This window comes from Oncorhynchus keta, chromosome 10 (genome assembly GCF_023373465.1).
Source record: "Oncorhynchus keta strain PuntledgeMale-10-30-2019 chromosome 10, Oket_V2, whole genome shotgun sequence".
In the NCBI taxonomy this organism is placed as follows: Eukaryota; Metazoa; Chordata; class Actinopteri; order Salmoniformes; family Salmonidae; genus Oncorhynchus; species Oncorhynchus keta.
The window spans coordinates 38,437,176-38,460,372 of NC_068430.1; the positions used below are offsets into that span (position 1 = coordinate 38,437,176).

Sequence of the window (23,197 nt, forward strand, 5' to 3'; positions counted from 1 at the left end):
CTAACACAGAACCCAAACCTGCTGCGCGCGTGAGCCATCGTCCGCCATCGTCCGCCATCATGCATAAATGTATTTTCTCCTCCCACACCAAACACGATCACGACTCGCAGGTTAAAATATTAAAACAAACTCTGAACCAATTACATTAATTTGGGGACAGGTCGAAAAGCATTAAACATTATGTCAATTTAGCTAGCTAGCTTGCACTTGCTAGCTAATTTCTCCTGGGATATAAACATTGAGTTGTTATTTTGAAATGCACAAGGTCCTCCACTCCGACAATTAATCCACACATAAAACGGTCAACCAAATCGTTTCTAGTCATCTCTCCTCCTTCCAGGCTGTTTCAACTTTGAATTTAAATGGCGATTGGCATCTAAACTTTCATAGTATTACCACGATGACCGACAGCGCAGTTTGTCTTTCAGTCACCCATGTGGGTATAACCAATGAAGAGAAGGCACGTGGGTATCAACTTGTATAAACCAATGAGGAGATGGGAAACTTGCAGTGCAATCTGCGTCACAAATAGAACTGACTCTATTTTAGCCCTTGGCAACACAGACGCTCGTTGGTGCACACGAGCAGTGTGGGTACAATAACTGAATAATATAGATTTCAAAATTTATTTTGCAACGCTCGGGCACGTGACGTGAGCGGTGTAGTCAGGGTGTAACAAACACTTAGTACTTTTTTAAAACACTTTTAACATAGGCCCAAGCCTTGTTGTTACCTCATATTCCAGCCATAATGCATTGCATTATGCCTGGGAAGAAAATACTTCAATTCTTTCAACTTACCATTAGCTCAACCATTGGCTCAATTTACTCCAAGGCAACCAATTTGACAAATTAGCCCCCACAGCTACAATGATGCACTTTCATGCCACGTTTATGACCTCATATTGAAGTTAAGAGAGACCCTAACTAATGTATAAAACATTCTTAAACTCATCTACTTTGGTTTAGATAGAAGCACCATGAAAACTCTATAAATTCATTTGACTTGGTGAAAATCAGTTTTTCGGACCGAACTTGCTTACCACTTTTTCCGTGGGGTTTCTTCCTCCACAGACTCCATGAAATTATGACCTCTTCCTAAATATTTGGTCAAATTATACATTTTGTGTATGGTTTCCTAGAAACAAGGGTGGCTCAATTTACTCCTTTAGGTCAATTTACCCCACTCTCCCCTATCTTAACTATAGTGAAGATATGTTTTTATCACAACCTTGTTTTCATTCAGCTCAATGGACGAAGGTGTGGATACGGGATACACCCTGTACAGCCTGTACTGCTAGTGGGTAAGAGAAAATGTTAGTTTGAGACACAATTCATGTAAGGAGTTATTTGACCAATCAGCAGAGACTGTTTTGGTACATAGAAAGTGTTTGCTCACCTAAACTCTTGCCTAGGCCTTCATTTCCAATGCATGTAGATGCGTAAATATGGAATATCCATTTGGGTACTTCCTACCAGGGTACTAGGTGCCAAAAATGTCATTGTTTGTGTGCACGTTCGTGCTTGTGCACAGAGCTATTCTTGTTTGAGGCCTGCCTGTATAGAGGTTGGTGACATAATATACAGACTGGCTTCTGCCTGGGGCCTCCAAATCCCTGTCTGCCCTTGTGTAGGGAAAACAATCGGTGCTTACGTTGGTTACCGAATTTGCACACACCTTTTTCAAACGCAATCTTCTTGTTGTCTGCTTGTCCATTGCAAAACTAAATTTAAGAAAAGTACATGTCTAAAGATTTATTTTCAACATTACCTGCTCCCAAGCGTTCTCATTACTATCGTTAGCCCAAGTGAGTGAGTGCTAGCAAACTACCAACTAGAACATTAAGGGTGCGTTCATAAATTGATTCTGGCTATCTACTTCGATTTCAGAATACTCTCGTCTGAGTGTGCCAGAGCGCAGTATAGCTGATTAATTTACGAACGCGCAACATCTGTTGTATATGACCGGTCACCAACACTAGACAACATGAAAACAGCCTAAACAGGTCTGCTTAGGGCGAGTAAAATGGTCAGAGTGAGGTGTTCTCTTATTTGTGTCTGGAAGGCCAACATGAGCCAATTAGCTTGGGTGCTTGACTGCCGTTGTGAGGTCAGAACACTCGGATCAACCCTACTCCTCGACCAGAGCATCCTGTGCGCGCTCTGAACTCTGAGAGCGAAGCATTATGAGTGTTCATAAATTCAGTCTGGAGTGTCAGAGTGCGCTCTGGGGGTTTGTCAATTCAGAGCCTTGTCAAATTGTCCGTATGTAAATTCAGAGCGTTTCACTCTAGTCAGAGCGTACACTGGACGCTCTGGCGGGTTGATCCGAGAGTTCTGACCCCAAAACGGCAGTCAAGCACCCAAGCTAATTGGCTAATGTTGGCTAGCTTGCTAGCTACTTCTAGACACAAATGAGAGAACACCTCACTCTGGCCATTTTACTCTCCCTAGCAGAGCTGGTTAGGCTGTTTTCATGTTATCCAGAGTGTTGGTGACTGTAACTGTGCTGCTGGCAACAATTAGCTTTTTGCCGACGTTTACTGACACAGGCCATATTCAACTGGTGTTGAGCATTGTAAAATCATCAATTATGCTGCGCTCTGGTACACTCCAACGAGAGTGCTGTGAAATCAGAGGAGATAGCCAGAGTGAATTTACAAATGCACCCTATGAATGTATGAATGGACAATCTGAGCACACTCTGGCACTCCAGAGTGAATTTACAAAATAACTATAAAGCTACAAGTAGTGAGTTGAGTTACAAGCGGACTACACTAAATGAGTTAACAGTGGTGAAATATTTTCAACACATATCTGCTTGGAGCCTACTTAGTTGGACACCTGGTCCCCACAATTTCCCACTCTCCACACCAAATAGTCTGAAGCCACAGGGCTTTTCTCTTAGGTTCTATTTCCCAACCTGGGAGCATTGCAAAACATAGGTCGGGATTTTTTAAAACCTGCTTACATGTACAACACAGTTGCTTTTTGGGCTTTTTTTGTTATTTCTGTATAACTAAATACCAACTACGAAGTTGGCTCTTTTAAAATGTGGGTCAATGGGACATCATATTTGTTTTCCCCAATTTGTGGGCGTGGTCAAGGGGAATTTCTCATTATGGCTTAAATACCGACTCGGTGTACAGCTGTCCGGATACATGGAAAGATTAACACCATGCATGTGTTTTGAGGGGACATTTTCCATGTATTTTGGAGTCAAAAGTCTACATCGCGCCTCTTCAACACATCATCACCACTATACAAGTTATACAATCACTAGATAGTTTAGCTGTATTTTATCTCAATCTCAATTATCTCAGTTATAAAAGGACAGTCGGCTGGAATATTAGAGTATTGGGCCAACAATACTTTAGGTTTCGGATAAACTGTATTATGTAAATAGTTATAATTAGACTATATTACTGTGGTGTATTGTTTGAAATAGGTTGGCCTGTTGTTTTTTGACCAGTAACGGAAATGCAAGTGCAAATGTCTCTTTTTTTATGGAAAGATAAATATCTGTGTAGGCTTTTATGTGTATGTTATATTCCCTTGTATTTAATACGTTATTATGAAACCATTGGAGTAGGCTACAATGCAAGATATGTGTAATGTGTTACCTATTTAAATTCAATCAAAACATATAACCTACTCAGAGTAGATGATGTAAGAAATCATATAGTCTACACATAGGTCTACTTGTTTTCAGAAATAAACTGCAGTCTACAGGAAAAAATACATATTAATTTAAATGTTTCGTTATTTTAGGCCTATAGGTCTTGTCTAACATTTTCCTAATATTTTTTAAGGTTTTTGTTGTTTTATCGAGCTTAAACAAAATATATTTGTAACCAGCGCAGTGTGACAATTGGAATAGGGTGCATCATAGCCTATGCATATTTTTACATAATATTTTATTTAACTTTTATTTTACTCGGAAAGTCAGTTAAGAACAAACTCTTATTTACAATCACGGCCTACCCAGGCCAAACCCTAACCCGGACGACGCTGGACCAATTGTGCGCTGCCCTATGGGACTCCCAATCACGGCCGGTTGTGATACAGCCTGGAATCGAACCAGGGTCTGTAGTGACGTCCCTAGCACTGAGATGGAGTGCCTAAGACAGCTGCGCCACTTTTTCAAACCATCTTTTCGATTAAGATAAAAAGGACATATAGCCATAGCATGCAACAACAACTCAAGAACAGCTTCTGAGAAGTCCATATGTTCTTGTTTTATCCTTAATTTGATTTACTTTTAAGAATAAAAAGACTCACCATGTCAATCAACGCCGCCACAGTCAGATGTTCATATGGCTTCTTAACTAAACAAGGCTCCTAACTTATAGTAAAACTCTCTTGACTTGAGGTTCTCAGGCTAGATTTAGACAATTCTATATGTTTACTGCTGTTTACTGCCGAAATTCCGGAAGTTTTCTGTAGTGACAATTGTCAATGAGCATTGTCTACCCGTCTCCCTTTGTACTTTATATTGCCGTGAGGGAAGACCACTTCCATAATAAGGTCGTAACCACCTGAAAACTTTATAGACGACATAAACTCGCCAGTGTCTCTGTGTTAACTTCTGACCCACTCCTGGCGCTTTCAGTGTTGGCCTCCAAAAGCAACATGATTGTCTGGTTTTCTCTATTTTAAGCAGCGGAGGAAAACTTAATACACAGTCATATAGACAATTAAGACTCACATTAGCTATTTAATCCTCTCCCTAGTTCTCTCCCTAGTTTTCAGGTGGTTACGACCTTATTATGGAAGTGGTCTACCCCAACTTTGATGTATTATTTGATATATTGCTGACTTATTTCACGTGGGCTGAAATGAATTTACAATGTAAATAAATAAATCGAGACTCACCAACACACAGAGCCTATTCATTGTTTTCAGTGTTATCAATGATGGCCAATCTGGAGTTACCCTCCATTGCTAATTCACTGTGCACACAAAGAATGTTCTCCAAATGTCGTTTGTTCAGTAACAAAAATGGACTCGCAAATATCAGAAATAATAATGTAGGTGGAAAGAGGAATATGCTTAATGTGAAGGCCGCATGCATCTTTAATCCTTCGAGGTCAAGTGAACGCCTTCATTACAAAAGGCTTAATAATAATGGTTAACAATATAGACTTATATCATTAATTATATGATAGCTATACAGACGTACGAGTTACCAGACCCGGTCTCAAATATGCATAGTGACACGGTGTTCCTTTGTACAGATGAGAAGTTTATTATTAAATGGGTGTGGTGCAACATATCCCAATGTGCTCACAGAGCCAACAAAATGTATTGGATGAACGAATGAATACATATCAGGGATGGTCTCACTATGGTTGTTATAATAAAATGGTATACAGACCAACTTGCAATATAGGCTACCCAATATGATTACAATCAAATCAATTAGGCTATTTCGATTCGAAGAGTTAGACAATATTGTCGTCAAATCAAATGGTCACATGCATATGTTACTGTTCCGGAGAATAATGTTTTCATGCAAATATATACGATATTTTTATGAATAAATATTTGAACTGGTCTCCATCATTTACAGAATGAACTGCTCCTATTGACCTGGGATGAGGGTACAGCATGCGCGCGCAGTTTGTCGCAGCTATGTTTATGCGCATGTGTGCGCATGTGGAGGGGTGTTTGGTGCGTCTGCTGGATACAACAGCGTTGTAAATGCAGTATTATGCCGTGTCTTAAATACTTGTCAACACATAGTAGGTCTTGGCTACCGTAATGTAGTGGATGTTTGAGTACTAAGCTATCAGCATCTCGGACCGATATTCGACTGGAGTTTGATGTTCTGAACATGTAGGATATGTGACTGTTACTGTTTCAGAGGTAGGAGCAAAGAAAAACATAACCAAATTAAAGTATATAGGACTAGACTGGCTGTACAATTGTGTAAAGGGTGGGACAACAGTAAGGAACGAACGAGGAAATGGAGAAGGCTAGCTTTCATCGCCACAATGCATGAGATGTGGGTTTCTGGAGTTGCTGAGTTTATTCCAGAGATAGTGACGTGTCTTTATGAAGAAGGAAATATATAGAGAATGGGTCGGGGAGGAAAGGGGCGCAGCGCATTTCTGGTTGTTTGGTGGGACATTTGCAGCTAATTAAAGTTTACGACTGAATCGGAACTTGGATTGGCTGTAGATTGTCATGTGACTCCCCCTCGACGAACATGACCTTTGATTACTAGCATCCTCAATCGATACACGACCTGCCCGTCTAAGCAACAGCATTTTTCGCGTGCTATACATGAATATATTTTATTTTGCAGCACACACCTACATGTTTAGCCATCCTATTTCACTGCTACCCCCCTCTCTGACTTTATGGCTTCTCTCTCTCTCTCTCTCTCTCTCTCTCTCTCTCTCTCTCTCTCTCTCTCTCTCTCTCTCTCTCTCTCTCTCTCTTCTCTCTCTCTCTCTCTCTCTCTCTCTCTCTCTCTCTCTCTCTCTCTCTCAGAAGTGGAGCATGAGTAGTCTACTCGGTTCCCGATAGTGTATTGTGACACTTCAGAGCCCGAATAACCTTCCTTTCGTTCTAGAGAGTTAAACAGAATACCAGCCACTTATAGGATATTAAAAAGTTGGGTTCGTCGGTCTTCTTGGTTTCCCTCCCGCCCTCGTAACAGCTGGACCAGTGAACGTGAGTCATGTAGTGGCAAGGAGAACGTGGGTAAGTTTGGGTTTCAACGGTCCTTATTAGTTTAAAATGAATCGAATGGTCTGTTATATATATGATGTTATATATATATTACTAAACGGGGAGTCAATTCAGAAGTTGACCAAATCATGCATATTATGTATGCTATGCTTATATTGACACTGTGAGGTCTATGGTCTATGGACATAAGGTTTTGGCCTGATATAGGTATAAATATTGTAACGTCAGTCTACTTGTTCGTGTAAATATCAATTGCAAGACAAATTGTGTAGTAGCCTATATATTATGGTTTAGTAATAAGTTACACATTCTGCCGTTGTAATAAAAAGAGTGTCTATTAGGCTTTGTTTTGTTATAGAATTAATATTGGTTTGTGGAGTTGAATGAACTTTTTTTGGGATCTGAGCCTGCATCTCTCAAAGTTTTAGTGAAAGGCCAATACATTTGCAAGTGGAACTGTTCCTAGTAGCTTGCTGTAACCCATGTGAGCAATCATTTTGGTTCTGACAGAAATAGTCAAGAGGGCCAATGTGCATCACCAGGACTAACTTGTTGTAATGCTTATTGTATCAGACCATAGAAAGTAACTGGTACCTTGTGGCGTGGGAGTGTATTGATGCCTGGGATCGTTTACTGTAATTGTTCCTATTACATTTGAGCTACTTGTTTTATTTAAAGGAAAACAATTTTTGTATTTGTTCCATTAGTCCATTTTTGATATAGTCCAAAAACATACGTAACCTTCAACATACAGACATTATCCCGTATGATGCATTTTGCATCATATGATGCTGCGTTTAGCATCATGATGCAAAAGGCTTCATACGGGATAATTTATGTATGTTGAAAGTTACATATGCAGAAAACTTGATCGCTGACAAGCAAAACATTTTGGGACTATATCAACAATGGACTCTTTAATGGTACATGCCTTAAACATCAAGTGTGATGCCTTATGATACCCTGGTGTGATTCAGGAATGATGTTTTCTCAGTCTGCAGTCAAGTAAACATTCCATTAGTAACCATTCCTTATTACCAGGCCTAGGCTATTGCTTTGGCTTTAATGTTTAGGACTCATGTCTTTAATTTGTGGCAATACATTGAGATGTGCACAGATATAGCCTTTTCTATAAACCTTCATACTGATATTATATAGGTAGGTAAAGCTGCGACACGTGCGTAAGTAAAAGACCCATTGTTCCGTTGGATATTTATCTGAACCATATTGCAACATGAGCAGACAAAAGAAAAGGGGGTGTTGGTGATGACATTGTGGTGGTGTCATCATAACATTGTGAAAGTATTCGTTTTGTTTATTGAACTGGTACATTTGTGTATAAAGTGTAGGCTATAATCTACATATACACTAATGAGTATTGTGTTTAATGTACGTCGTATACACTAATGTGTTTGTGTATAATGTGTATAATGTACATACACTACTGTGTGGCCTATCAGTACAAGGAAGTTTATTTACACACAGTTAATCATCATGGATCACCAAAGCTAAACACTTTATTTAGATTGACATTTGATAGCCTCAGTCAATAACTTATCACAGCAATACAACATCAGACATGTTATAGTTTTTGTCATGCAAAGCAAATAAGCAGTGGAATGTGGCAATACCCTACCAATTCAGGCCCAAAACTCTTTTCTCACACCTAATTTGCATTACATTCAACACTGCCATCTAGTGTTCAATCACAACACCTCACTGCCAATATACTGTGTGATCCATACCGTGAGTACATGTGGCATAGGCCTATTGTCAATAGTGTATGTCCAGTCACGTTAGTTTTATCTAATTAGATCTTGACTATGACACAATATTGGACAAAATAATAACATGATGTTGTTTCCGTAGCCCACGATAAGCTGCAAGAAGTGTTGTTTGCACTGCTCCCTATATACCCTGTATGAAATAGTTTGAGCTGGCTCTAGACGTTTTGGGGACCCTAAGCAAGGTTTGGTTGGGGGGGCCCACCTTGGGGGCAAAATATTATAGTGGCCCCCATCTTGACGATGGGGAGAAAAATGTACATTTTATAGTTCATTTTCTGCAATTGTACACATTTTGAAGTGGGGCGTAGAGAAAATGTTGCAGTTTTAATGCACGTTTTTGGAAGTTATACACATTTTGCCATGGGGTGGAAAGAAAACCTTTCAATTTTATGACATATTTCATAAAATTCGACTAATTTTGCCATGGGGTGGAGAGACATTTTTGAAGTTTTAAAGCAAATTTCCTGCAATTCTACACATTTTGTAATTACTTATGTCGTGTCAATATGATATCTGAGTGAGAATGACTAATAAAATCAATGAGTCCCCCATGGCGGTCAGAGACCCTGGGCACGTGCCCTGTGTGCTGGTCGGTATTCGGCCATGATTACTACAAGTTTAGATGGCTGGCTAGACTAACTACCAACTTCTGATGCACAACCAAATTTAGAAATTGCACCTGGGGTATTTTACTACTCAATAGTAAATTGAGACCTGACTGAGTTCCTTTTTGGGGTGGTCAGGGCCCCCTAGCGACCGGGCCCTAAGTGACCGCTTATGTTGCTTATACCTGGAACCGGCCCTGCAAATAGGGCCTATTTTAAAGATTTGTCTGAGGGACCTAAGCTTTTGCACCAGCTAATGGGGATCCTAATAAAATAACAAAATATGACACATGGCAAAGACCTTGTGACTACCAATGCAGCAACCAACAACCCAATGGCCTTACCATACTAAATTGCCATTCCTTGCCAGCAATAAGGTTTGAAGACTTATTCCTATACGTTGTATTATTATTATAGCTTCTGTTGTTGCTTTCACAGTTATTTTTTTTACTAAAATGAGAGCCAGGTGCCGCTTGGCTTTGTTTGGGATTTACCTTGCCTGTAATTATTACCAAGAAGACAAGACCACAATTTAGTAGCCCTTTAAATGCTCCCATGTAAAAAGAGTGGGCTGCAGTCCGTTACCTGCAAGCTATAGAGTTTTGTCGCTTTCCAAGAAATGGGTCAAATAGCTGCAGCATATAGGAACCATAACCCTGACCCGAGATAGGCGCACAACTCACATGTTCCCGTAAATCGTGGATTGTCAGATAAATATATTTGCGTAAATTCAGGTTGATGCGCGCAGATGTCATGTTAACTAGTCATCCAAAACATGTGTCTTGTGCTAACCACACACAACGTTTGCCATGACAAAATTGTCCCTTAACGACTATTATATTTGACCTCAATAAATTCGGAAATATAATTTAAGAAAATGTACTTCTATTTCCTCTGCTATTTCCATTACAATATTGTGCGGGACGAATGTCCACAAACGTGTTGTTATTGTTGATGGAGGATTGCAGCAGATCCTTTTTATTGTTCCAGTTCTTGGGCCTCCTGGAGTTTATCCAAGGACACATGCGTTCAGATGATCTTTCCGCAGAGCTGCAGAGAGGGGGGAAAATGGGAGTGGGGGGTGTAAGGTTATTAAAGGTTATGGCCTCACAGTCAAGAAGTGAGGACACTTTGTAGGCCTGTCTATAAGGGCGAAAATATCGTCACAAACGCTTGGCATGCTTGCCTGGCATTTAGAAAATGTCATCATACACAACAAATGTGTAGGCCTATAGCCTACTTGTAAATAGACTACAACAGGCTTTCATAAACATTCTACTCAACAACAACAAAAGTACAACATTAAGAGTAAATATTTATTCGAGTAAACAAATTTCATGCCAAAATAAAATGATGGGCATCTAGATAGGTAGACTAATATTTGTCTGACACCAAATAAAACCCAAAACGCTGCACTAAAAATGCAAGGCCGAGGCGCTAGGCGCACCCTGTCCTAGTGCGGTTGTTTTCATTGCAGTTTATTGTTCATTTATTGTGCCGTAAAGCAGGGTACTATTGACTATGCGCTTGACTTCTCACCTTCACATGGCACCTGATCAGGTAATTGGTATAAAAAAAAAACCGTTTTAGAGAAGGGTAACTCCACCCATCATTAGGCAAAGACACATTTTAAACCTTTATATTTACAAGAGCAGGCCTTCAATATCTTGCTTTATTTGGTGATTCCGTTAGTCAAAATACAAAAATGAATGGTTCAAAATATTGAGATATTATTGAGGGATATCAATTGTAAATCGCAAGTGTAGGCCTGCATTTGTTTGGTAGGCTATTAGTCCTAAAATGCAGATGGTTATGATACCCCGTCTGCTATAGTGCTTTATTAAACTGTTTAAAATAATCAGAATAAGCATGTCATTTAATAATAATAGCATAATGATAGTAATAATTTATTTCAAAGACTTTTGTATAGGGTTGTTTTGCCCATGCAAAAAAAAAGATAATATTATAATTTAGCGATGAGTTTCAAGACTATTTCAGCATTACACCAGTAATAGCGTATTGAATATATTCTAGCCTATAACCCGGATATCATAATTGTTATTATTAGTGAAGTCTAGTTATTTACATACCAATTATATTTGTGCTACTGGCACAAGAGACAGAGTTAGAGTTGCAATACTGTGTTTAGAAATGCAAAATTGTGCTACTCTTGTATACGTCTACAGCTGAGTTAGACTTACTGTATCTGCAAATAATAATGTAGCACAGAACAAAATTCTATAATATTCAGGACGACAATTGGAGCCTTATTTATGTCCAATTCGTTTTTTGTCTGGTTCAAATGGTAGGCTATACCTCCATACCTCCAAAGGACATGAGTGACCAGCTGTTTTTTTCCGTGCAAATGCCAGACTGTTTTTTCCACAAAGGGTGCAATAAAACACTTCCCCATACACTTCCACTTCCAAAGTACAATACAACCGCTCTCTACCTCTCCCCAACCCAATTCACGTTTCCTTCACAGAAAGCGCATCAACAACTTCGGCCTATGTTGTTAACGCGAAGTATAGAGCACGGTGCCTATTTTTCTATTCGAAAGATATAATCTACTCAACCACGTATAGCCTAATATTGTGTGTATGGTGGGGGGGTCTCAGTTAATACATGTATAAATTATCTTAAGAGTTGCATGATAAACCTGGCTTACAGAGGTCAAATATTCCATATTAACTAGTTCTCTATTCAATTCAGAGAAAGGCTCACCGATAACATCCCACTGCTGCGTTCGTCACATGGCCCACATTAAAGTAATAGCCTTTTAAAAGCATTCGGATGTAGAGATCAAAGCATGTTTGGGGAACACCACGTTTGTATCCGACAACTTCTGCCAACCCATGAGCTCATTAGTTCGATTAAACTGAGTGCGGAACCTTTATTTGGAAAGCCGAGAAGGATTGATTAGACTATGTGGATATTAATCGAATTCATCATACCTGTCATAAAAGTCCTTATTATCTTTCCCATGTTATTCCAAAAAGAAGAAAAAAAAGCTTAATAGCAATGGCTTGTCATTCAAATCTAGGCTGTATTGTTTATATGGAAGGCTAATAATCTGAGTTTGATATCGATTAAGACGCCACAGACACATTTGTGGCACGTTTACGGTGGATATTTTAAAAGCAGGATTTTCGCTATATTTACATTTGTCATCGTTTATTTTATATTGTGTTGTCCTGCAATAGGCCTTTACCGTCAAATAGTAATATTTTCCACCTACACACTGGCTTAGCTATTTCATCAACTAAATATCAACTATTACAGTAACAACCCTCAAATGTTCACTGCAGTATAGGCTACAGTAGTTTAATAAACTTTGCTCTCTTGCTGTTTTAAGCCTATTGGCCTGGTTTGTAATAGGCCTAACATAATTTTGTGGTTTTGTCCATTATATATTTTTTAAAGGCACCGCTTGACTATCCAGTGTCTTCACTTTAAGTTTATTCTCTTTCCATTCACTAGTGCAGTTCATTTCTTTGTTGGGCTAGGATTTCCCACACGCGGATACACACAGTGCATGCAGTGGTGGAGCGTTATAGGCGGTAGACTGGAAGCTGTCATTTGTCTGCTTTTATGACTTCTGCGGCTTACACAGGCGTTAAAGACATTCTTTCGCTGTAAAACTGCAATAAACCCCCACTCTCCTTGCCCAAAGAATTCGCACTGAACAAAGGGGCAACGCGCCAAAAAAAAAACGCTTGTCCCAATATAAGACTTTCCTTACCTCTTCGATTAAATGTGTCGAATTTCGTGCACCAGCTCTAATCTAATTATTGTCCAAAGTTGCTATAGACTATAGCCTAGCAGGCAACCTCATGTGTTATCAAATGTAGCATAGACCTGTCTTTTTTGATGGAGAAGCCTCAAAAGATTTTGGCATTTCCTTACATGCCTGTCTATCCACAACAACGCAATTTCAGGTAAAATAAAACTCCAATTATTACTCCTGTCGTGGAGGCCTATCGTGACATAAGTAACAGTGATCCCATTGCATGGCGAACTATTTCGTGTAATTCCAGCTCTAATGATAAATTAGGTGTGTGTGTGTGTCAAAGCGCACGCTCCTGTGTTCAGTTTTCCTGTCAGCCTCTAGGCTTCTGTGTTAGGACTTGTTTTATGTCAAACTGAATTAACTCAATTCTTACTATTTGGATTTTATATCATAAGATTAGATAACTGTGTTATGGCCATTCCTATTATCGAATACATCAACATTCAGTCCATTCATGTAAGTCTAAAGCCTATAAGCAACGTTGCTATTACAAACGATATAATTAAATGTCACCCAAACATGTTTTCTAAACTTTATTTGAACAATTTGATTAAACCCCTTTGTTTATCATAAATCGTGCTTTTTAATCCGTTTATAAGCTATGTATCTCACGCCGAGGAAAAATATATTAATCGATGAGGGCAATATTGTCAAGACTTTTTCTAACTGAATAATTCGATCACTGTATTGCAGTTGCGGACCCTAATCTTATTTTCTCGACCCGAGAGACTTGAAAACATAACTCTCCGTCGTCTCTAAGGTCCGTCTTTAAAAAAATAACAAGAGAATGAACTCAAGTCAAATAATTGAAACAGAGCATGCTTGTCTAGCGTTAGCATCTATTTCTCTCAATAATTCAATTCTACATTTAGGCTAATTGATTAATGTGATTGTTTATGGCCAATCTGATTCAATTCACCCACTGCATGTTCTTTATACATTTATGAGCATTAGCGTTATTATTTTTGCTTCAGCATAGTACAGGCTACTGGGCAACAAAGAACATGTGTTGCGGAGGCAGATTGGCAAGTATGTGACTTTGTGCGTGCGCATGCGCGCTCGCGCGTGTGTGTGTATAAACGCTCCCTATTTATGTAGTCCGTCTTTCTGTATGTGCGCACGCATAAGACAATGTATTAGTTTGCGATTGCGTTTGTGTGTGTACATGCGCGTATGTGAGAGTAGTTTCAAGCGAGGATTTTTTTAAATGAAGTAACGTTTTTTTCTCCCTTAGTCCTCTACTCCTTGCTTTTTATTGGAGGAAATCTGGTCAGCTGACATTGTCATCTTGTCCATCCTAGAGTGAGGCTTTAGCAACAACATTCGGCTTTGTACCTTGTGTCTTTATTGGTGTCTAGAAATACATTATAAAGAAATCATTCAGCGTGCCGGTATTAAAAGATAGACTGACAGAGAAAAAAAGAGAGTGACTTAGTGTGAGAGAGGGAGAATAGAGAGAGAGGTGAGATTGTAAGGGAGGGAGGGAAAGAGAAAGAGGGAGCAAGGGAGAGAGGCAAGGTATGAATTCGTATTTCGCAAACCCGTCGCTCTCATGCCATTTAGCTGGTGGTCAAGAGGTTTTACCTAACGTGGCCCTAAACTCAACTACCTATGACGCTGTTCGACACTACTCATCCTACGGAGCCGCTGTGGCCCAAAATCGGATATATTCCTCGCCTTTCTATTCGCCCCAAGACAACGTAGTGTTCGGCTCGAGCAGGGGACCGTACGAGTATGGATCCAACGTGTTTTACCAAGATAAGGACGTGCTGCCCAGCTGTAGGCAGAGCAGTTTGGGACAAGGTGCACAAACCTCACTCCCCCAGGATTACCCGTCTGATCCGGGCAGGAACGGCTCGCAGGAACAGAAGGGGAACATTCAGATCTTCCCGTGGATGCAGCGGATGAACTCTCATAGCGGTGAGTATTACCAACTCATAGAGATAAATTAGACGAGCTGGCCCGTTTTACGACTAGGGAAGCTACGTTTTATCACCCCATAAACCATTATACTACAGCAGCACCCTGTCGCCGGCAATAAAGACCTTTTATCTTCGTAGGAAATCCCTTTTGGACAAACTATCCACTGTCCTCCGTCACAGTCCATCCCTATTTCCCTTAAAACAAAAGAGTTTATAGCATTTAAGTTCATCTTTTTGTGACCCATAGCAGAGTTCACGGAATTTTAAGACGAGTATAATCTCTTCAAATATTACTCAGTAGACTGGGTTCCCCTGATAGCGAAAGGGTGTGTGTGTGTGTGTGTTGCGTCAGTACATAGGCTAGCACAACTGTTGTTTATTTAGATAATTGCAAAACATAGGCTAGCATGAAAACCGGACACGATAAGGCTATATCATAGACTGCGAATGATTATGAATGAAGGCCTATATCGGTTATTTCCGTGGGTTTTTGTGATTATGTGTGTTTGGGTAGTGCAGGGTTTCACAAACTCGGTCCGAGGGACCCCAATGGGTGCACGTTTTGGTTTTTGCCTACCTTTATACAAATAATCGACTCATCATCAAGCTTTGATCATTTGAATCAGCAAAATTAAACGTGCACCCCTTGAGGTCTCGAGAACCGAGTTTGGGAAAAGCTGGGATAGTGACAAAGCATATAGCTTACTTTAAAATATATTTCCTGATTATGCTCATTTAAATTGTGTTTCCACTCAGGAGTTGGATACGGTTCTGACAGACGAAGAGGCCGACAAATTTACTCCCGGTACCAAACTCTAGAACTCGAAAAGGAATTCCATTTCAACCGCTACTTGACGAGACGCAGACGTATCGAAATCGCCAATGCACTCTGTCTCACCGAACGTCAGATAAAAATCTGGTTCCAGAATCGCCGGATGAAATGGAAAAAGGAAAGCAATCTAACTACGACTCTCACCGAAAGTGGTTCGGCAGGGGTGAGTCAAGACACGAGTAAGGAGGACACAGAAGAGGCGACAGAAGAGAAGAAAGAATGAACGAGTTCCTAACTTACTATATGCATCAATCCGCGGTTCTGTGAGGATAACTTAACTACCTATCAAGTAGCCTACCTATCAACTATTGTTTGGCACAATAAAGAAACTAGTGTATTAAAATATGTGGCTGCGTTAAATGCAATGTGGACGCTACATATCTTCAGACATCAATGTTTGCCTTTTTAATTTCTTTCTGTATTGGATATGAACATTTCACCGTGACCAAATCATTTAATTCCTTACTTGACATTCCCTTATATACCCAAACTGTGTGTAACGCGAAGACATTCATCATTATATGTTCTTAAATGCTGTTTGACAGCAAAGAAAAACAGTGGTTCTCAGATGTCTATACACCTATGATGTTGGCAATATGTTTTACAAAAGTAATTGTCATAAGATGTGAAGGAAGGTATAAGCTTTACATCCGCTTGAGTAACCCATTTATGTTTTTTTCGTTTTGCTGTTTTGTTGTACGAAAAAACTATGCTGAATAATAACGACTCACACTACCTAAATTGTTGATATGTTTGTAAATATATGTATATCTATATTACACGCCTTAGTCCTGTGAGAGCATTCGTCCGCATCCCGCACCTTCTTTGTATTAGCTAGCCTACTTTATTTATGTTTAGATATGTACCAGTAGGCTAGCCTACATTGAGTATGTGGTCAAATCATAACTGACCGATGTGGCTTGAATTGTAGCGTTAGTTGAAAATCCGAAATAAAACATTAACAGTGATGAAGGCTATGAAATTCACTTCAAGTCATATTTAATAAAACTGTTAATAAAAAAAGTTCTCGTCCATGTTTTTGCGCCCATCATACCAAGTTGGTCTAGTTCTCAATTATAGCCCTCAATGCAGGTAAAATATGTACATTATCCTTGTTCACGTTTTTTATTCGTCATATAACAGACCCAAAGCCAGCCACCCTATCTATATAATGGTTCTTCCACGTTATCCGTGAATTCAAAGCTTCGCCACTTCAAAGCAATGCAGTGAAGTATTTGAATAGTCACTTCAAATAGCTACAGAAATGTTGGAAGATGTGGATGGGGAGAGTAGAGGAAAAGCAAATCCCACAATTCGATATAAAATCACCGCTTGAGAGGCCTGTCTAATTGTTATGTCTAAATAGACTTCAATTTCAGCTTACACGGTATGATTTAACGTTTTCATACGTGTTATTAAGAAAGTAGGCCTTCTTTTCTTAGAAAGCTTGTCCAGTTATGTGACTCATGTCACACACAAGCCAATTCAAACCAGGAGATGTTGCAGTTGTTTAGATGACATTCTGTTTGCGCTTTACCTTTTCAGATAAACCAATGATGCAACTTGAATAAAGATCATTTAGGATTACTGTTATTATTATCACCATTATTATCAACGTTGGCATTATTAGTCGTTGTAGGCTATACAATTACGCACAATTACTCACGTCGATTTCGAATTCTGGTATACCTGCCTTATCGAGAAAATTGTTCCTGGTGGTCAGTCAAGCCATTTAGAAAACAATTCCAGATAGGCCTCAAATACGATATGAAACATACAGTGAACAAATGTGTGCTTACAGTATAGCGACCCAAACAAATAGAATGTTCTCATGCATTGCTATTACGTTGACTGAATTGATTGTTTAGCCCATTAAAATGTATATTATTACGTTTAATTACTATTATCTGTTTATTGTGAAAAACAATTAAATAAATGCTACTGACAACCCACTTGGCACACACGGGTTGAATCAACGTTATTTCCAAGTTGAACCAACAATTGACGTTGAATTGATGTCTGTGTGGGCATTTTGTGTAAAGTTGCGGTCAGACATTATGTAGCCACCATTGATGCTGCCTATTATATTGCCTTTTATAGTTTGGAGACCAACTGCCTGCTCTATGCTACACTTTTAAGGATGGTTTTATACATATAGGTTGCTGGATCGAATCCCCGAGCTGACAAGGTAAAAAAAAGATCTCGTTCTGCCGCCGAGTAAGGCAGTTAACCCATTGTTCCCCGGGCGCCGAAGACGTGGATGTCTTCGGCGCCCCGCATCTCTCTGATTCAGAGGGGTTGGGTTAAATGCACAAGACACATTTCATTTGAAGGCATGCAGTTGTACAACTGACTAGGTATCCCCCTTTCTGTTGTACAACTGACTAAGTATCCCCCTTTCTGTTGTACAACTGACTAAGTATCCTCCTTTCTGTTGTACAACTGACTAAGTATCCCCCTTTCTGTTGTACAACTGACTAAGTATCCCCCTTTCTGTTGTACAACTGACTAAGTATCCCCCTTTCTGTTGTACAACTGACTAAGTATCCCCCTTTCTGTTGTACAACTGACTAGGTATCCCCCTTTCAGTTGTACAACTGACTAGGTATCCCCCTTGACTATCGGTAGTTTTGGTAGTAATCAATTAGTTTGTCTGCAACTGGTTATAACAAACTTTAACATTAGGCCTTCAATGCAGTTCTATCCTATGACAAAAACATGTTATATGGGGGCTTGTGTGTTTTATGGCCTTATCCATCCCTGGCACCAGGTGACGCTCTCGGCCTTTCGTCCAGCACTGCACCGCCAGTGCACCAACAGGGTCCCCGCTGCCCGGATATCAGGCGTTTCTCCTATTTCCATCAATAACCTCCAAGTGTGATCTAACCAAATTTATGACTGGCCGATACGAGCACGTGATTATTTTTAAACATCCCATATTTGGGCAATGGAGAAAAAAATAAAAAATCACCCACCTATAAATCGTGGTCATTTTTAGGATAAAACCCATGAACTTCAAAAGAGCTACAAATCAAACGCAATAATAATAACAACAAACCGTTACAACTGCTATCTGTAGGCCTACATATTTTTTTTACAATTATCGTGTTAAATAAAAACTTGAATGCAATAATTTAGTCCATATAAATGCTTCCATTTCGTTTCCTTAGCGTTTTCTCTTGAAATGAGCTCTTACGTAGCCAACTCATTGTTTAAGCAAACTCACGAGGCGTCAGCCTTCGCTTTGCACAACCATGGATACGGCTCGAGCTCCGAACTCAACGTGTCCGGCTACTGTGGTTTTGGAGGGCATGATCACCGGGGGTCATTCGCGTCCCCACCGTCCTCAAGCTCCCTTGGCATGGTAGAGATGAACTCTGGTCTGCATGGCAATCCTGGCGACCTTACACCACGACCAGAGTCTTCCACAGGAGACGCTTCCCAGAGACGCCACATGAACGAGCAGACAAGCCGCCAGGGTTCTCTAAATCTCGGACTGTATTGTCGCAAACCCGAGACGGACTCGGATTTCAGCGAAATGCATATATGCAAGACTCAAACAGGCGAGATCAAAGTCGTAAGTTTGCAACCCGTCCAGCCAGTAAGACAAGGAAACCATTCTACTCAGCCACAAACCAGCGAACCGCAACCACAAATATATCCCTGGATGACGAAACTACACATGGGTCACGGTAAAGTTTCATGTATATCTTTTCTTTATTTTGTACAAAGGGAAGTTTCTTTCTCACACCCTCTCTCCTCCATGTGTGTCTCTATTTTTACCCTCCTGAGTCCATTCACACTTTTTCTTTCTTGCGTTTTATAGGCTGTATTCGGAAATAATAAAACTCGCAGTCGTAAAATTTATGACAAAGTCATCAATTGCTCGTAAAAATGTCCTGTTACACCGAAGAAGCGATCTGCGGCCAAATTTATGACAGGGTAATTGGATAAGGGAGACACAAGTCCCTTAAAAATCTCAAGAAACAATGTTTTCATTCTATTTTAGAATCAAAACAAGATAGTATGATAAGTAGGCCTATGCTTATTTTGAGGAGAGTTGAAGGGTGAGATTGTGGATTTCACTGTGCACTTTCACTGAACGTTTATCAAATTTGAAAAGTCTACTTACTTGCCATGGCAACTTATTTTGTGTTATGTAACAGGGCATGTAACCTACTTTAGAGGCTCAAATGATATTTATGTAACTGTAACGACCTTGTTCTTGTTTTAGTTGTAGTTATAATAATAATGATTATTATAATAACAATAATATTATTAGTAATAAGCCTACTAGTAATATACTTTCATTGTAGTTTCATTGAGTGAACCCGAATGGCCACCTTTTTGCCTGGGTTTTGGTAACTCACGCAGCTCCACATTGATTACCATTTACCCAGCCATCCAACTATCCTCATATAGGCTATATTCATTAAGCCATACAGTAACATTAAAATGTTAAAGTAATCTTTAACATGAGGATATAGTCACAGAAGAGGCTGTGTTTTGCTATTAATTCTTATTAATTGATATGCTTACAAGTCATTGCATGTCCATTGACAAGTTAAGACATATTTTAAGTGATAATGTTGAGAATGTTTCTATGAATTGTCACATTTCCAGTGTGGTCACAGATTATTTTTCTCTCAATTACACTCCAGAGGCTGACGGTAAAAGGTCAAGGACGAGTTACACGCGCTACCAAACTCTAGAGTTGGAGAAAGAGTTCCATTTCAACCGGTATCTGACGCGTCGTAGGCGTATCGAGATCGCCCATACTCTCTGTCTGAACGAGAGGCAGATCAAAATCTGGTTCCAGAACCGACGAATGAAGTGGAAGAAGGACTCAAAGCTTAAAATGAAAGAGTCAATCTAAAACATGGAGCCATTTTCAAACGTTATCAACGTTCATTATAGATGTCATTCAAAGACTGTCAGCACCACCCATGTTTCCAAACAGTGACTTTTGTGATGCGATGTTTCAGTGTGATGACAAATATTGAACATTCTTCGATTATGGATCTGATTATGTAATATACCTGTCATCTGGTTTGCATCTTGTGTTGTTTTATTTTCTATCTTTGAATATGTACTTGTTCAGCAGAGTCTTATATAACTTGTGAGAATAGAAACGCTTGAAATATATTAATTAGCGAAAATTGTAACATTTCACCACTTACCTTTTTTTTTTACCTTGAAGTATTTTAAAGCTGAACGTTTTATTGTTATTATCGTATTACTACTGTACTATCACTATTGTTTTCTTCGTGAGAGGTGCCTATTATTTATATAAAAAAACAACAAGGTAAATACATTCCTTGTAGTTTATCTTCAAACTCCTTAAGTATTTATTTTCTGATTGTGTTTTTTTACCAGCCCCGTTTAAACAACGGTGTAACATAGAAACATTTTAAGATGTAACATAGAAACATTTTAGTAAATTGCGAGGGCTATATCATTCTGTGATTGTATTTAAAATAGTCCACATAAAATGATTGGTTTTGAACATAAAGTGACGTGAGAACAGTGATATACTTAAACCTTACTATACATTTCGTAATTAACATGTATACTGTGAATGGTTTCCTCATCTGAAATGGTATATTGTATTAGGCTACATAACTTGCCAGTATAGGCAGGGGCTTCATATTTGGGGGAAACATAACATTTGGCCTGATTGTTGACTAAGATCTGACCTAATGTGCCAAGTATGATCATGGGATTTGTTTTTAAACCTCAGCATTACATTTGTCACAAATCTTTATTGGCAATTTAGAATATTTTGTAAAACACGAAAAATACATGTTGTGGCAGATTACAGCTGAGAATTGGGCAATAGCCCAGCGTCCTACATGTCCTGCAAATTTCACATTACTTGGGAACATGGGCAAACAGAAATACACTCTGTAGTCTAGAGTTTATGTAGGCCTGATGTGTAACTTATGTTCACTTCAATAATTATTCATTATTAATGTACCTAAGGTTTGAAAGTGAAGAACACAGACGTGGTATTGTTTTTCTTCTGAAAAAGTATCTCTCCAACTAATGTGAGATTTTGGGTTGACATAAAGGTTGTCATGAGGCAGGAGACTCAAGTCCACAATGAGTAGCTAACAATTAAACCATTTTCTCGTTTCCGGCGGCTGCCACAAAGCACACAAGTGTCAGAACCTTTTCTCATATGCTACACGGTTATAATTCCTCACATATACAACTTTAAAGGCCTTGTAGGTAAAACAAATTCACATATTACATTTAACATATTCTTGACCAAGTTTCTTTTCACTTTTTAGAAATAATAATAATCTATTGAGTGGTTTAATGGAGGATGATCCTCTGGAACGAAATCCACTTGAATTACCTATATTAATTAGAACAGTTAGCACCATAGTATAGCTTAGATTTAAAATTGCTCATCTTGATTATAGATAGCTGAAGTTTTATCTTTGAAGTGGACTGAAATCTTGAGAAGAAAGGCATTCGTGCTATGTTTGTGTTTTAAGTAATGAAATAAAGATGGGTGAATTTGGGGGGAAAAAAAACGCGTCGTATGTGCTTCATATTACAACTATGTCTTTTGAATGTGTCACGGGGAAAACGGGGTGTGGGAAAGTATAATGGTATACTGGAACTTTGTGCGGCTAATTCAGTAGCGGTTTGATTAGCCAACTCCAAGAAGAAGTGGCTGTTTTTTTAGTCTTTGGCCCTTAGCAGTTCTCAACGTGCTCGCCGGTTCACTGTCAGGCTCCACTTCCTTAGTAATTGTTTACAGTACAGACGGATGCCTGTAAAACTTTATGGCCCGGTCGTGTCATAAAACTTTACAGCTTTCCCTAACACCGCTCAAACAACGACAGTTGTTTTCTGTCTAGCGAAACAGATGCACTTCCAGGGAGGCTCTGAATACAGGAGAAAACGCTATTTCCATTTGATGTAACCAATCTGTTAATTTTGCTAAAATAGTAACTTAATCACCCAAGATTGACAAAAATGAATATCATTTTCCCAGGGAAAAGAAAACTTTTAATCAAAATCCCAAGCAGCAGTTGAACTAGAAATCTATTATTCTCTTAGGCTATTCCCAGGAACATTCAACACAATATCTAACTTATGTGACAACGTAAAAGCTTTCTCTTGTCGTTTTGAATGATCCACCAACTTTGGACCCGAAACTATCATTTATTATTTATTTGACCTCAAAACAGGTCCAAACATGATTTCTTCCTTAATGTCACATGTTGTCCATATCAAAGTTACTGACGGAACTTTTCGATCAAAAACACATTTATAGAGCCACCTTTGAGCGAAGCATGCACTAAAGTATCACTTCTGCATCGATCATTTAAAAAAACGCTGGTTATAGAGAATTCTGGTTTGGTGTAATTATTAGGGTCAACTATCTTGTTAGTCTGTAAAAGTAGCCTACATGCCTTCCCTCCATGATCCTACACCGGGAGCAGTATGACACCATGTAACAAATCCTCAGGAGGAACCTCTGTAGCCGTCATCACGCAGCATCAACCTTGCTGTCTCAAACATATCAACACAGGTAAACAGTGCTGG

At 39.2% G+C, this 23,197-nt stretch overlaps 2 protein-coding genes across 2 annotated transcripts; both read left to right on the forward strand.

Moving 5' to 3' along the window:
* Nucleotides 1-9,384: 9,384 nt before the first annotated feature.
* Nucleotides 9,385-17,588, forward strand: LOC118388653 (homeobox protein Hox-C6-like). The gene is made up of 2 exons (XM_035777929.2): nucleotides 9,385-14,800; nucleotides 15,559-17,588. The coding sequence occupies exons 1-2, from the start codon at nucleotides 14,401-14,403 to the stop codon at nucleotides 15,855-15,857; spliced, it is 699 nt and encodes a 232-aa protein (XP_035633822.1). The 5' UTR covers nucleotides 9,385-14,400; the 3' UTR covers nucleotides 15,858-17,588.
* Nucleotides 17,589-18,661: 1,073 nt separating this feature from the next.
* LOC118388654 (homeobox protein Hox-C5-like) lies at nucleotides 18,662-22,162 on the forward strand. Its single transcript, XM_035777930.1, has 2 exons — nucleotides 18,662-19,326; nucleotides 20,296-22,162. Exons 1-2 carry the CDS (start codon nucleotides 18,819-18,821, stop codon nucleotides 20,508-20,510), a joined length of 723 nt encoding a protein of 240 aa, XP_035633823.1. The 5' UTR covers nucleotides 18,662-18,818; the 3' UTR covers nucleotides 20,511-22,162.
* The last annotated feature ends 1,035 nt before the right edge of the window (nucleotides 22,163-23,197 follow it).